Source organism: Lotus japonicus, chromosome 5 (assembly GCF_012489685.1).
Source record: "Lotus japonicus ecotype B-129 chromosome 5, LjGifu_v1.2".
Classification (NCBI taxonomy): domain Eukaryota; kingdom Viridiplantae; phylum Streptophyta; class Magnoliopsida; order Fabales; family Fabaceae; genus Lotus; species Lotus japonicus.
This window is the reverse complement of record NC_080045.1, coordinates 66,723,467-66,739,303: the sequence shown is the minus strand read 5'-3', so window position 1 is coordinate 66,739,303 and position 15,837 is coordinate 66,723,467. Positions and strand designations below refer to the sequence as shown.

The following is a 15,837-nucleotide window of genomic DNA, read 5'->3' as shown; positions in this document are numbered from 1 at the left end:
ATTTTGGTTCAGGTGCGGTTCGGTTCGGTTCAAGCAAAGAACCGAACCATGAACAGTCCTAATGAGCACCATCGTCGCTGATTGACATACTTCACCATCATCATCATTGTTGCATGACACTCTCTACCACCATCATCCTCATCCTCCGTCGCCATCTTGTGATACCATTTCTTGATGCCACTTTACCCACCTCTCTACCACTCACTACCACCATCATCTTCATATTCATCGTTGTCTTGTGATACAATTTATTGATCTCACTTTACCCACCTCTCTACCACTCACCACCTACACCCTCCACCCTTTGTCATTAAAGTTCTCGAGTGGAGCAGCAAGGGTAAATGGTTTCAAGTGGTAACGACAACAATAGTAATTAAGCCATAAGTAACACAAGTGGTAGAGGGTGTCAAATGACAATCGGTGGCGACATCGGAACGCACTTCTTCACGTCGGTGGTGACGTTGCATCACACTCAGCGGTGGCGGTGACAACAACAATGGTGTCGAAAGCCTTGTGAATGTCGTAGTTTACAGTGCTATATAGACTTTTTTTCTCCTTGTTTTTTTTTCTGTTATTGTTGGGCCAAAATAGAAAAGGGACAAAGTATTCAGGCCCAGTCAGTTGTGTCCTCTAGTCTTCTCTATTAGTCACGTTTCACTTTCTCTAGTCTTAACAAATTGAACCAGAGAGAGTGAACAAGAGAAAACGAAATTGAAATTGAAATTGAAATGATATGAGATTTTAGGAGGGAAGAATCAAGAAACCAAAAACAGAATGAAAGGGAAAGGAAACGAGTGAGTGATGGCAAAGGCGAATCTAGCGAGCCTAGTTCACGAACTCCGAGAGCGCATAGCAGCATCCTCCTCCACTCTCACTCCCAACAACCCTTCCGACGACGAAGCTTTGGAGGTTCGCTTCCGCACCGTCCTCCCTAATCTCCTCCATGCTTACGTCGTCCCTTCTTCTTCCTCCGGCAACGAGAGAGAAGTCATTGCCGTCGTCAAACTCATCTCTCACACCGCCAGAAACTTCCCCGGCGTCTTCTTCCGCGGCGAGCCCTCCGCCGTCTTACCAGTCCTCGCTCGGATCCTCCCTTTCTTCGCTGACCCTCTCTTCCGCTCTCGTCATGGTGTCTTCTTTGAAGCTCTTGGTTCCCTCCTCTCCTTGCTTCGCTCCGGTGCACGCGATGCTTACAGACACTTCTTCCTTGATTCCATGCTCCTCATTCAAGGTACAAATTCAATCACCGTTCTCAAATTGAGGATAAATGTGTATTGATTTCGTGCAATTGCAGTCGCGAATCGCGATATGGAGACTCAAAAGCTCTTGATGTTGCTTCTGTAATTGCGAGAAACTTGAAACTATGAAACTAATTACTCTTCATGCTTATTCTAACTTAGTTCCTATTTTCCAATGCATGCTTGTGTTTATGTTGATTAGTACCAGTTTTGAAATTGCAGTTATTGTCACAAAATTGAGGATAAATGTGTATCGATTTCGCGCAATTGCAGTCGCGAATCGCGATAGGGAGACTCAAAAGCCCTTGATGTTGCTGCTGCAATTGCGAGAAACTTGAAAATTGAAATTATGAAACTAATTACCCTTCATGCTTATTCTAACTTAATTCCTATTTTCCAATGCATGCTTGTGTTTATGTTGATTAGTATTTTGATTGTCTTCAATTTTGTAGATATTTTGCATGTGGCGTCATCATTTGATGTAAATGGATCCTCAAGGGTGACATTGAAGTGTTTTCGCGAGTCCTTTTCTGGAATCGAAGATATTCCATCGACCAACAAACCGGTTGATGGGTGCGGGTTGTTGGTTGACCTCAGTGGTCGAAGCAGGTGGCTGCCTTTTGCCACTTGGATTATGAAGCTTCTCAGTAAATGTCTGACAGAAGGAACACTCTATGTTGAAGGATTGATCCATGCACCGTTTGTTTCTGCTGCTTGTTGTCTTTTATGCTACGGGGATGGCGATCTGCATATGGTGGGGGTGTCATTGTTGATGAAAACTGAAATTCATGGTTTGTTTTAAACTTTTTTTTTTACTGACAAGCAGTTTTTGTCTCTTTTGAAGGCGTGCTTTGACTTCGTGCACATCATTTCAACCGTCGTAAACTATGATGTCATTCCTTATCAGAATTTAATCCGCTCAATAGCTACTATCTTGAGTTTGGACAAGGAGGGGCTTCCTGTTTTCAGGTTCGAATGTGTTTGCTTTGTTTTTCATTTTCATATGAATCTGCTTCCCGTTTTGATTAAAATGTTGCTTTTATTACATTATACTTAAATTTAGGTTATCTTTTTTCTGTTGGAGAAATTCAGTTTAGTGGACAAAGTAAATGCAAAATATTAAATTCTTTTACAACAATAAGATGAAACCCACCTGCAGGAACACGGCTTATGATTCATCGATGGCTGTTTGCCTCAATGCACTCTACTCTACCTGTTCAGAAGATATTGTCAAATTAACAGCTGCTGATTTGGTCGGTGTATTCCTCCAATCGATGTGGAGAACCAAAAGCCAGCAACTTAAGGTTAACATTGGTACTTGCTTTTTGTTAGAACAGCTCACTTAACTAGGGAGCTAGCTATTCAATAGATACTTGCCCCTTTTTCTGCAAGCTGATTGACTTCAGACAGTGAATTGTTCAAGAGGTTCTAATTGTATCATTTTCAGGTTGCCTTATGCAGTGCCTATGCTAGGATTGTTCAAGTTTGCCCCCCTCATGTCTGGAAGCCAGAATATCTCATATCTGCTCTCTATCAGCCGGAACCATGTTGGCCTCTAATAGAGTGCTTTCAAGTGGCTGTATCTACTCTTGGTCCGCGTCTTGTTGGGGGAATTCAAGGAAATAATAAGACTTTAACCATGTTAGCATATGATGATAAGTCAAATGAAAGCATGAGGCTTGGCCAAAAGAGGCCGATTCAGGGTATGGATAATGTAAAGCTCAAGAGACAAAAAATTAATGAAGTTGTTGTTGAAGATGCAAGTCTTGAGGTGGAATGCAAATATAGTTGTATAGTTACTTGCCATAGAGTAGAAGATTATGCTAACCATATGAATAAATCTCTTCTTTCATTTGTTCAATCATTGAATGCCCCTGCTTCCAGACCTGGTTCTTTGAGGCCAGATATTGCTTTATCTGCACTTAGCATGCTATGCATTGCCTTTTCTATTTATCCAGAGACTGATCTGTCTCTCAGAATATTTCAGCAGATGCTTGCATGGCTTCCTTGGATAGCTGATCAGGTAGGTAGGTTATAGGTGCAAGTTTTGTTATATAATTTGTATCATTTTCAATAAAGTCATCTGTCATCATAGGAAAATTCCTGTTATATAATTTGTTTCATTTCCAATAAAGTTGTCTTTCATTATAGGCAAAACAAGGAAATTCCATGACTGTAGATATCACCACCTACCTGGAAGGAATTCACAGCATGTTGCTTTTGCGAAGTAAGCTTTTGACCTTACCTTCATCGATACTGTGAATTAACTTCTACCTTTTCCTTAATATAAAAAAATTATACTTCTTTCTAGGCGATGACATTACTTTGCCTTGTGACTTTGTTTCGTAGTAAGTAAATTATAAGGACTGTTAGCATTCTGACCAGTTCTCTTAAAGGTCAGAATTGGATTCTGACTTTTGGCTGGTGCAATTTTTTATAAATGAGCAATTCATTTTACCCTTTCTCACCTAATGTCACCCATGTCTTAAACACAAAATCACTATGACTTGGAAATGGAGCAGTAGCTTCTAGCTTGTTCTTTCAAATAATATATTGCATGTGGAGTTCTTGTCCATTATGTATGTAAATAGAATCTTATTAAAATATATTGTATGACATAGTCTTCCATTGTCAAACATGACTATTTTCAAATGTTCTTTCATTTCTTGATATCTTGTTGCTAATAGCATTCTAGGTTTCTAGCACAGTCCTGAGTTGCCCTTCTGCATGTTAAGTGAGGGTTGAGTTAGGTTCTTCTAGGGCATATAATGATGATAAGCAACCAAATATGATGATTTGACTAATTTTTCTTGTTGTATCCTTTACTGTACTTCATGTATGTGGCCTGCTATTTTATGCTCCTGACCTACATCACTTGTGACTACTCAATCAGGTGGCTCTTTCAAAGAGAACAATCCATTACAAGATGGGAATTACCATGTAGACCTTATGCTTGTTTTGCTTAAACTTCCCTGGACTCACATGCTTCTTGCTACTGATAATCATTGTACATGGAAAACAAAATGCCTTTCTCTTCAAGTAGTATCGAAGCTAGGCCCAAGCTTGAACAATGAAGTTGTCCTTGAATTTTTAGATTTGGGTCTTCGTGATGAAGCTGAAGAAGTCAGAGCTGAAGCTGCTATTTCTATGCCAGTGATGGTTTTGTGGTCTGGTCTTGATGTATCATCTCCTGTCTTTAAAAGGATGGAGTAAGAAATCTGAGTGGTTGTTTTTACATACATGATTTCAGTAACATGTTGGTTGGACCTGGTTATTGGTTAGTTTGAATATAGGCGTATGATCAACATGAAACTTCTCAATTATTAATTTCGATGTCTTATCAATTGCAAGAGCTGATTAAATGAACATATTCTTGCTGAATTATTTTTCTTTCTTTTGAATTGCTGGTTTCCTAGGATGGATTTTCTGTTATTTAAAACTAACACACACACACACACATATATATTGGGACTTGCTTTTCAATGTCATTTAGTCTTGTTGGATTCAATTTATGATCCTTAACTTTCAAATGGTAAAATCTTTTTTTTTGAGCCATCCATTTTATATTTCTTCTTTTCGTCAAAATGAAATACTTGGTTTTCAATTGTTTTCCTGTTTTAAGTTTATGACGGATGTTCCTTGTTCTTAAGTATTTTTTCTTTTTTCTCAATCATGTATTTGTTTGTAAGTTTCCCTATCATATCAATGTTCATGGATGGAATTTGTATCTCTTGAAAATGATGTAGAGACAAGTCTCCGGTTGTTTACTACTCCCCACCCATTGTGCAGGTACTTAAAAGGAGATAATGAGACGGTTAAGAAATATCTTCCCTTTTCGCTTGGCCTATTGTCATGTCTTTATGGATGCCGAAGACCTGTATCTGGTCTACATATAAACGAATGCAAATTGTTTCTGAACGTGAAAAGTGGAAGAACATGTTGGACAGTAGATCATTTACTGCAAGGTTTTAACTGTTCAAAATGTGACAAAAAATTTATTTGCAATCACAAAGGCCAGCATCCTCCAATCAGTCTTCGATCTGATACTTATAATGCAGATGCAGACATTAGTTTGGACTGTAACTTCAATCAACTGCAGTCTTTATTTTTTGAACTTCTTTTTGATGAATCTTCAGAAGATGTCCAGATTTCCTGTGTGAAAGTTATTCATCGGATCCTTGCACATGTAACCCCTGATATTCTGCTCAAAACAAGGTTTGAATGGATAAAATGTGTAAAATTTATTCTGACTAGCAGGAGCACGGAATTGAGAGAAACATTTTGCAGTCAGATCAGTTCCTTTATGGATGATCATATTCTTAGTTTAATATTTGCTGGAGACACTGACAAAAGTAAGGAGCAAAACTTATTGGATTTGATTAAACATGCCATGGAAGTTGCCGAAAGTCCACGTATATTAGAGACTTTAATGGAATGTATAGCACAAATAATGGTTGCTGTTGATATAGGTAGCAAATTGTTCTTATGTTGTCTTATACTGTTGATTGATCAGCTTGATAGTGTACATGTGACGGTGAGAATGAATGCATCAAGGTTAATACACAAGTCTTGCAATTTCCATCTTAAAGGGGGTCTTGAGCTTATTCTTTCTAAAGATGTTCATATTCGTAATGAACTGTATGATTATCTGTCCGAGAGACTTGCCAGCCGGTCAGTCTTAGTGAGGGAGTTTGCAGAAGCAGTTTTTGGTGTTAAGACTGAAAAACTTGTCCAGAAAATGATTCCTTTTGTTCTCCCAAAGCTTATTGTATCTCAGGAGTGTAATCCTCAAGCAGTTGATACCTTATCTGAGTTGGCCAAGTGTTTGAACACTGCTATGGACTCTCTAATAGTTCACTGGCTGCCCAAAGTGCTTGCTTTTGCTCTTCATCAAACAGATGATCAACATTTGCTTTCTGCCGTGCAGTTTTACCATGCACGGATTGGTTCTGACAAGCAGGAATTATTTGCGGCGGCTTTACCAGCTCTTCTAGATGAACTTATATGCTTTACGGATGGTGATGATTCAGATGAGATAAGCAGAAGGTAATTTAATGGTTTCTGGGACTTGATTGCTATTTGGTTTCTGGCTGGAATTTGTTGATTACATTGTGGTTGAAACTTGAAAGCCTTCAATCTTGGATATTAGTATTTGGAACTAAATTGTTGTTGCCTCAGATTTAGCTATATAATTATTTGTTTGTATGTATTCACTCATATTGACTAACAGCAACTGGTTTATTTCACCGTGGCGATTGACTATCAACTATAGTAATTCCGACACTTTTACTTGTTTCATAATACTCCTATAGCCTTCCCTAATTAGCAAAAAAGGGGCTCATACTTTTTCGTACAGTTATAATAGGAGCTATAGGAAACAAAATAATGGCAATTACGAGTAAATGAGTTTTGCTGTCCTTAACTTGTTATTCTTCTCTTTGTTGACAGGTTAGCTAGAGTGCCTCAGATGGTTAAAGGGGTTGCTAAAGTTCTCACTGGTGCGGAAGATCTTCCATGTTTTTTAAGGAATCATTTTGCTCACCTTCTTCAAAGTATAGACAGAAAAATGCTCCATTCTGATGATTTTGTGCTTCGAAAACAGGCATTGAACCGTATTGAGATGCTGATTAGAATGATGGGTTCTCATCTTAATACTTATGTGCCAAAATTGATGGTTCTTCTCTTGCATGCTATAGATAAAGAATCATTGAAAATGGAGGGTCTGTCTGTTTTGCATTTTTTCATAAAGCAATTGGGTAAGGTATCACCATCTAGCATTAAACATATAATTTCTCAAGTTTTTGCTTCTCTTCTTCCCTTCCTGGAGAGAGACAAAGAAACGCCCTCAATACATTTGGACAAAGTGGTACAAATTTTAGAAGAACTTGTTTTTAGGAACAAGGTTATCCTAAAGCAGCATATATGTGAGTTCCCCCCTTTGCCCTGCATACCTGCTTTGACGGAAGTGATCAAAGCAATTGAGGATGCTCGTGGGACAATGACTTTGAAGGATCAATTGCGAGACATTGTTGATGGTTTAAATCATGAGAACTTAAATGTGAGGTACATGGTAGCATGTGAGCTTCGCAAGCTTCTGAATTTGAGGTGGAAGGATGTTACAGCTCTAATTACTGCTGAAGCTGGTTCAGATTTGGATGTCTTGAGTTCTTTGATCACATCATTATTAAGAGGATGCGCAGAGGAATCAAGGAAAACAGTTGGGCAGCGGTTGAAGTTAGTCTGTGCTGATTGCATTGGATCCCTTGGTGCTGTTGACCCAGCTAAAGTAAAAGTATTTTCATGTCAACGTTTCAAAATTCAATGCTCTGATGATGACCTCATATTTGAGCTGATCCACAAACATCTAGCTCGGGCATTTAGATCTGCACCTGATACTCTTATTCAAGACTCTGCTGCATTAGCTATACAGGAGCTGTTAAAGTTTGCTGGTTGTGAGGCGTCACTTGATGAGAATGCTTCAACTAAAACATCACAGCCACAAAAGAATGGAGATAATTGCAACATTTTTGCATCTGAGATAAAAACTTCCACTGGTAGTAGTGGGGTGAGTAATAGGGGCCAGAAATTATGGGACCGCTTCTCTAATTATGTGAAAGAGATAATAGCCCCATGCTTAACATCTAAGTTTCAGCTTCCTAAAGTTTCTGACTCAACATCTGCTGGCCCTATTTACCGCCCATCCATGTCATTTAGAGACTGGATTTTCAGTTGGATAAAAAAACTGACTGTTCATGCTACTGGAACTCGTGCAACCATCTTCAATGCCTGTCGAGGTATTGTACGCCAGGATATGCAAACGGCAATATATTTGCTTCCCTACTTAGTTCTCAATGCTGTTTGCCATGGTACTCAGGAGGCACGGCACGGCATAACGGAAGAAATCTTATCTGTTCTTGATGAAGCTGCATCAGAGAACAGCGGTGCTTCAGTTCACGGATTCATCGACGGTCAAAGTGAAGTTTGTATTCAATCTGTGTTTACTCTTCTTGATAATCTAGGACAATGGGTGGATGATGTTCAACAAGAGCTTGCTCTTACCCTTTCTCAATCATCAATCTCTAAACAACAAAAGTCAAAGAATCAAAGTTCAAATTCCATGACAGATCAGGACCAACTCCTTGTACAGTGTAAATATGTTTCAGAGCTTCTATATGCAATTCCGAAGGTGACTCTTGCTAGTGCTTCCTTTAGGTGTCAGGCCTATGCTAGGTCCTTTATGTACTTTGAGTCCTATGTGAGGGGAAAGTCAGGTGCTTTCAACCCTGCTGCTGAGAAGAGTGCCATCTTTGAGGATGAAGATGTTTCACATCTTATGGAAATATACAGCTGTTTGGATGAACCAGATGGTCTATCTGGCTTATCATCTTTAAGTAAATCTTTGAGGTTAAAGGATCAGCTGTTAATGAACAAAAAGGCCGGGAATTGGGCTGATGTTTTAACTTCCTGTGAACAAGCTTTGCAGATGGAGCCAGAGTCAGTTCAGAGCCATTCCGATGTTCTTAACTGTTTACTAAACATGTGCCACCTTCAGGCCATGGTGACTCATGTTGATGGTTTAGTTTCTAGGATTTGTAAGTACAAGAAAGCTTGGTGCATGCAAGGTGTGCAGGCAGCCTGGAGGCTTGGCAGGTGGGGTTTGATGGATGAGTACCTTAGTGGAGCTGAAGAAGATGGTTTAGTTTGCAGTAGCTCTGAAAATAATGCTTCATTTGACTTGAGTGTCGCAAAGATTCTGCAGGCAATGATGAAGAAGGACCACTTCTCAGTTGCAGAGAAAATCGCTTTGTCCAAGCAGTCGCTAATTGCTCCCCTAGCTGCTGCAGGAATGGATTCTTACATGAGGGCCTACCCGTTTGCCGTAAAACTTCACTTTCTACGGGAATTGGAGGACTTCCATTCTCTTTTGGGTGATGATTCGTTCTTGGATAAATCATTTTACTTAGATGATCCAGCTTTCTCTAAGTTGGTGGAAAATTGGGACAACCGACTCAGAATTACTCAGTCGTCACTTTGGGCTAGGGAGCCACTCTTGGCACTCAGGAGACTGGTTTTTGGTGCAAGTGGTCTTGGTGCTCAAGTTGGAAATTGCTGGCTTCAGTATTCAAAACTATGTCGCTTGGCTGGTCATTATGAAACAGCCAACAGAGCAATTTTAGAAGCCCAGGCATCTGGTGCACCTAATGTCCACATGGAAAAAGCAAAACTTCTTTGGAGCACCCGTCGGTCTGATGGTGCCATTGCAGTATTGCAACAATCTCTCTTGAATATGCCTGTTGAGGTTTTAGGCTCCGCTGCAATGTCATCTATTACTAGCCTTTCCCTTGTGCCACTTAACTCAGTGCCTATTGTTTGTGAAAGTCAAGCCCTAAATGAAAACAGAGATATTGCCAAGACTCTTCTTCTGTATTCAAGGTGGACTCATTACACTGGGCAGAAACAGAAGGAAGATGTGATAAGTCTTTACACCAGGGTGAGGGAACTGCAGCCTAAATGGGAGAAAGGATACTTCTACATGGCTAAGTATTGTGATGAAGTGCTGGGTGATGCTAGGAAACGCCAGGAGGAGAATTTTGAACTTGGTCCTAGACAAGCAGCTGTTGCTGTTGGCTCTTCAAACTTGAATAATGAGAGGCGTTGGTGGTCCTATGTTCCTGATGTGCTGTTATTCTATGCAAAAGGACTTCACAGGGGGCACAAGAATCTATTTCAGGCACTTCCAAGGTTATTAACTCTGTGGTTTGACTTTGGGAGCATGTATCTAAGAACTGGTTCATCAAACAAGGATTTAAAGAATGTACATGTGAAGGTGGGCAGGGAACTTTCTTTTCTCTTTCTGTTTTTTTTTTTTTTTGTCTTGTTACGTAGAAATGTTTCGTGGGCACTGCTTTTGCATTTGTAGTTTTGCACTAATTACATTCCCTGTCTTTTACTTGTGCAGGCAATGAGTATCATGAGAGGCTGTTTGAAGGATTTACCAATATACCATTGGTTGACAGTATTACCTCAGTTAGTTTCAAGAATTTGCCACCAGAATGAAGAAATTGTTCGACTGGTCAAACTTATCATTACCTCTGTTCTCCGCCAATATCCACAACAGGGCCTATGGATTATGGCTGCGGTTTCAAAATCCACTGTTCCTTCAAGGCGGGAAGCAGCAGCTGAAATTATACAATCTGCACGTAAAGGTTTCAGTCCAGGAAGTAATGAGTACAGTTTGTTTGTTCAATTTGCTAGCCTGATTGATCATCTGATTAAGTTATGCTTCCATGCGGGTCAGTCAAGAGCGAAGACGATTAATCTTGCAACTGAATTTAGTGCTCTAAAGAGGATGATGCCACTGGGAATTATAATGCCAACTCAACAATCTCTAACTGTTAATCTGCCAACATATGATGGGAATCTGGGTGATTCTCTAATGTCTAATATGTTTTCTGCCACAGACCTTCCTACAATATCAGGCATTGCTGATGAGGCTGAAATTCTGTCGTCACTGCAGCGGCCTAAGAAAGTATGTTATTGATTTTCTCCCTTAAAGATGCCCTTACAGTTTATCTCTCTGATTATTTAGTAGGTAGTTCACTGTTTACATGCATGGTGTGGGGTACCACACTGCTTTTTAGTTTCCACAAAGTAGGCATCATAACTGATAAGACCAAACTTCAGCATTGGTACTGCTTATTTTATTACCCTATCTTCATAGCATCAGTTGTACATTAATGTTTGGATTTGAAGGGGATAATCCCCTAATGTGTGCTAATTCTTATGTTTTTCGAACTTCATGGAAAAATGATCATATAATCAGTTCATCTCAGGAAAATACATTCCATTAAGAACGATTTTAATCTGAGGGTCCAACCTGGCTATAGTAAGAGGATTGTCATTAGGGGTGTTCTCTGATTAGGGGAGAGTGGCTGGAAATAAGAGGTGTCTGGATTCGTATGATTCATGGCACCCAACTTTTAATAAAGATTATTAATTTTATTGTGGGGTTACTTTCCACTTATTGATCATGACAATTGACAAATATGATTTCCCATAAGATGAATGTGGCCTCATATTTTCAAGCTCGTTGCAAAGATCACAGTGCTGATTCAAACCACTAGACCATTCTGTACTTAATGGAGGGATCAAATTTTCATGTTAAACGATAATTGTTCAAGATACTGGGTAGATCTGAAGAACTTGTTTTCTGTAGAACCTAACTTCAGTGTTATCTGTTTTCTTGTAAGTATCATCTTTAACGACTGCCTTTGTATTACAGATCGTTCTACTAGGCAGTGATGGCCTTGAGCACCTGTTTCTTTGCAAACCCAAGGATGACCTCCGCAAAGATGCTCGCATGATGGAGTTCACTGCAATGATTAACCGACTGCTGTCCAAATATCCTGAAAGTCGTAGAAGGAAGCTCTATATCCGCACGTTTGCTGTGATTCCACTGACAGAGGACTGTGGCATGATAGAGTGGGTGCCCCACACCCGTGGACTTCGACAAATACTTCAAGACATATATATTACCTGTGGAAAATTTGATAGGCAGAAAACTAATCCTCAAATTAAACGAATTTATGATCAATGCCAAGGTAAAATGCCAGAGGATGAGATGTTGAAGACCAAAATCCTTCCAATGTTTCCTCCTGTTTTCCACAAATGGTTCTTGACAACATTTTCTGAGCCTGCTGCCTGGTTCAGGGCTCGTGTTGCTTATGCTCACACAACTGCAGTTTGGTCCATGGTTGGGCATATTGTGGGACTGGGTGACCGGCACGGTGAAAACATTCTTTTTGATTCTACCAGTGGTGATTGTGTTCACGTTGATTTCAGTTGCTTATTTGACAAAGGTTTGCAATTGGAGAAACCTGAGCTTGTTCCTTTCAGATTAACCCAGGTAAGATAAGCATGTAATTAGAAAATATTTGCAAATACAGCTTATACGATTTTTTATTTTTTTCCCTCTGGTTAGGCACATATATCATTGGCTAGGATTAGCATATATCTTATTTCTCCAAACGATGTAATATTGAAAAAAAATCCATCACTTATTAGTTAATTTATAACTTTTATTATAAAGCACTTTAAAGCATTTGCTTACTGCTAATTATTTTTGTTCCTCATGTGTGAACGCTGACATCTTGATTCTTGTGGATTCTGCAATAATTCCTACAGAACATGATTGATGGCTTAGGCATTACTGGATATGAGGGTACATTCTTGAGGGTTTGTGAAATTACACTCTCTGTACTGAGGACACACAGGGAGACTCTCATGAGCGTGCTTGAAACCTTCATCCATGATCCTCTCGTGGAATGGACAAAATCTCACAAGTCCAGCGGTGTAGAAGTTCAGAATCCACACGCACAGGTTTGATATTCTCTGTTTTTGTTGTGCAAGTGCAACAAGTTAAGGTTATATATTAGCTGCTTCTGAAAAGTTGCTCTTAGTTCAAAATGTTCCATTATATGTGCTTTTTCTTATTGTATATTCCTTTAAGTAGATAACCTGTTTCCTTTGTTAAGGTTTGCAAAAGAGTAGAGCAACTTAAATAATTATTGCAATTACTTTTCATGGACTTTATCAGCGAGCCATTAGCAATATTGAGGCAAGGTTGGAAGGAGTGGTTGTTGGTGTTGGAGCTGCACCGTCATTGCCTCTAGCCGTGGAAGGTCAAGCTCGTAGACTAATTGCTGAAGCAGTCTCTCACAAGAATCTTGGAAAGATGTACATATGGTGGATGCCTTGGTTTTGAAGATTTGGATGGGTTGAAAAGATCTTCCCATATTAATTCAAACAGGTATGATGTCATTAGTTCCATTTCGTTCCACAATTGAATTGCTGAATGTTATGTTTATATACAAGGCAGTGATCTGGAGATGCTAGCAGGAAACAGAGGAAGGAGTAGTTCAAGGTGGTCTTTCTTGGTCACAGGGATGACTGAATGTTGTATAAAGTTAGAATTTAGAATGTGAAGGACTTGAACAGTCAAACTTTGGGAAACAGATATTTTGACCTCATTCTGTGGTTGGGCTAGGACACTGCTGAATGGAGCTTGACGCTACATAGTTGCAACTGTGCTCCTTTGCTTAACAAGGATACATCCCATAGAAGCATGCTGAGAACTAGAAGTACTGGTTCTGAAAATTGTTTGTACATACTTTAGGGTAATACTAATAGGGGATTTTTTTTCCTTTCTATATGAATTAGAATATTGTTACTCAGAAAAAAAGGAATGAGATATTAGTCCCGTAATAGGGGAGTTATTGCTTTCTAATCAATGTAAATGAACTCTGTTCAGTCTCTTAACGGGTGATTTTGACACTTTGCCTAACGAAAATAGTTATAAGCACTTAAGAAACTCTATTGGTCATAACATTGACTTCATGTAGCAAACTTTAGGGTAAAAGCTTTCTACTACAACCCCCCAGAGGCAAATTCAATATGCAGGTGTTCATTCATTCTATTATGACTTCCTTATTTCACACAACCAAGTTTTCACAACTTTACCTTTAGCAATAAAACAGCCATTGTTCTTCCTATCAATCCTCAGTGGACCTCTCATCTTAATCATCATCTCTTTAACCAAGGCTTTCACCGGTGACTCTCCTCTAACGTTGCTATGCCTTCCTGACCCGCAAACCACTGTGATCTCGGCAGGAATTCCATAACTTGAGTCATCCAACCTTCTATGCATCTCCTCCAGCCAAAGTAACATAATCAAATAGGATGAACCCAAGTGAAATCCATGCAAATCCAATTTAGTCTCCAAAGAATCCCACACCATTACCTCCTCCAATATCCTGGAACACTCCAGCAACTCCTTAACAACCATAGCCTCCTCTCCTTCCAAGCTTCCACTCAACTCTTCAACTGATAAAGCCAAGTCCTTGAAACCCACCATCTTCCTCATGATCGTGGGGCAAGAATTTGAGACTGAATTGTAAGTTCTGATAGAGAAGGGAACACCCGAATTCCTCATGCTCCGAAGCCATGAAACCATCTCAACATGCTCCCCATGAATGCCATAAGTTGAAAGAACCATGTTGGAACAAACAGTGTCAATAGCAAACCCACTTTTCTCCATTTGCTCCACAACTCTATTCAAATCCTGAAACAAACCTAATCTTCCATACCCGTACAAGATGGACTTGAACTCAAAAGCAGTAGGTTGAAGCCCTCCATTTTCTCTCAAATCCTGAACCAAATCCTCAGCCTCACGAGGCCTATCCATTGCACACAACCCACTCACCATATACTCATAAGCCCTGCGTTTAACATAAACAGAGGACGAAAATCTAACAAGCTGGTTCAGGTAACAGTAAGCAGCATCGAACCCTGTTTCCGAACCTCGCTTGGAGTGTGACTCCAACAGCTTCCCATGGAAAACAACAAGCTCTCGCTGGCGAGATTCAAGCTTGGAATTGGCCTCAGAAACCAGAGTTTCAGCTTTTTCGTGGTGTCCATTTTGGTGCAGAAGCGCAGCCAGGTGAGCCACAATGGAGGGGTTCCAAGTGAACCAGGGTGCTTCGCTGATTCTGGAGTAAAGCTGCGAAGTTTCAAGGATTAGAAGATGACCCTTTTGCGTTAGAGTAACAAATAGAAGATGACCCTTTTGCATTAGATAGAGATAAACTTACAGGGAGGGAAAGAGAAGAGAGGTGGGGGTAGGTGGTGGAGGGAGAGAGGAGGTGGGAGAGAGTGGAGAGGACAACGGATTTGGGAGAGCCTGCTACGAATTTTCGGATTAGGTGGTCGGTGGTGGTGGTTGTTGTGGCCAGCTTTGTCAGAAAACGTTGCCCTTGTTTGGTTAGAGTGCAACTCTCCATCTTAACTCGAGCTTGAGAGAGAGACAGGGATTGCTTCCATTTCCATGACAGTGTCTCGCGAGGTGGACATTGTTGTTGGATTTGGAGTTGGCATCTCATCGCCATCATCGACATCCTTAGTTCCTTACACACTCACACGTTCTTTCTTGTTGGTCACATTTACAGAAGCACACTTTCAAGTCACTCCCAACAACAGTATCTCAAAAACCTTATCAGGTCTGTACTCGGTAAGATCAAACCGAAAATGGGTGCAAAGAGAAATACTTAAATGGAAGAGTTTTTCCAAAAAATATTTGTTGCGAGAAACCTACCGACTTAACGAGATGATGAGGGTTGTGTAGCTCAAATGGTTGAACTAAAAGTAATTGAAAGTGAAGAGTCGGGGTTCGAAGGAGAGATAAAAAAAAAATTGTAAGACAAGTGTCCTCATTCGGAGACAATCCTTTCGAGCCGAAAACATTCACATTATAGTGGGGCTAACTCTCCCAACGAAGTTTTTTTCCATCCACGAAACTCAAACGTGAGACCCTACTTAAAGGAAATCAAGCATGAACCACTTCAACCAACTACTCATTAATAATGAAGGATAATTTGAACTAATTTACTAACAACTACTAATATTTAAATATAAAAAAATTTAACGTGATTTCTAAGAGAATCTCCAATTTTGAAATGGTAGCCTAGGGAAACCATTTGGGCAATGAGGCATGTCATGACAAACATTTTCCTTCCAGCTTGAGATTTTCCCTTTAAAAGTCATT

General features: G+C 39.9%; 2 protein-coding genes across 6 annotated transcripts; one reads left to right on the top strand and one right to left on the bottom strand.

The window, feature by feature from the left end:
* The first annotated feature begins 692 nt into the window (after positions 1-692).
* LOC130720984 (serine/threonine-protein kinase ATR) lies at positions 693-13,571 on the top strand. 5 transcript variants are annotated; one of them, XM_057571704.1, is made up of 14 exons: positions 693-1,231; positions 1,691-1,992; positions 2,083-2,207; positions 2,398-2,542; positions 2,686-3,261; positions 3,390-3,465; positions 4,132-4,447; positions 5,028-6,284; positions 6,687-10,065; positions 10,198-10,767; positions 11,521-12,144; positions 12,423-12,617; positions 12,835-13,047; positions 13,137-13,571. In XM_057571704.1, the coding sequence occupies exons 1-13, from the start codon at positions 802-804 to the stop codon at positions 13,000-13,002; spliced, it is 8,163 nt and encodes a 2,720-aa protein (XP_057427687.1). In that variant the 5' UTR covers positions 693-801; the 3' UTR covers positions 13,003-13,047; positions 13,137-13,571. The 5 variants fall into 5 exon arrangements, with proteins under 5 accessions (XP_057427687.1, XP_057427684.1, XP_057427686.1 ...); XM_057571701.1 differs by having other exon boundaries at positions 13,117-13,571; XM_057571703.1 differs by having other exon boundaries at positions 13,113-13,571.
* On the bottom strand, positions 13,531-15,293 carry LOC130720985 (pentatricopeptide repeat-containing protein At2g17033). The gene is made up of 2 exons (XM_057571706.1): positions 14,888-15,293; positions 13,531-14,796 (listed from the first exon to the last, which is right to left on the bottom strand). Exons 1-2 carry the CDS (start codon positions 15,188-15,190, stop codon positions 13,714-13,716), a joined length of 1,386 nt encoding a protein of 461 aa, XP_057427689.1. The 5' UTR covers positions 15,191-15,293; the 3' UTR covers positions 13,531-13,713.
* Positions 15,294-15,837: the final 544 nt, after the last annotated feature.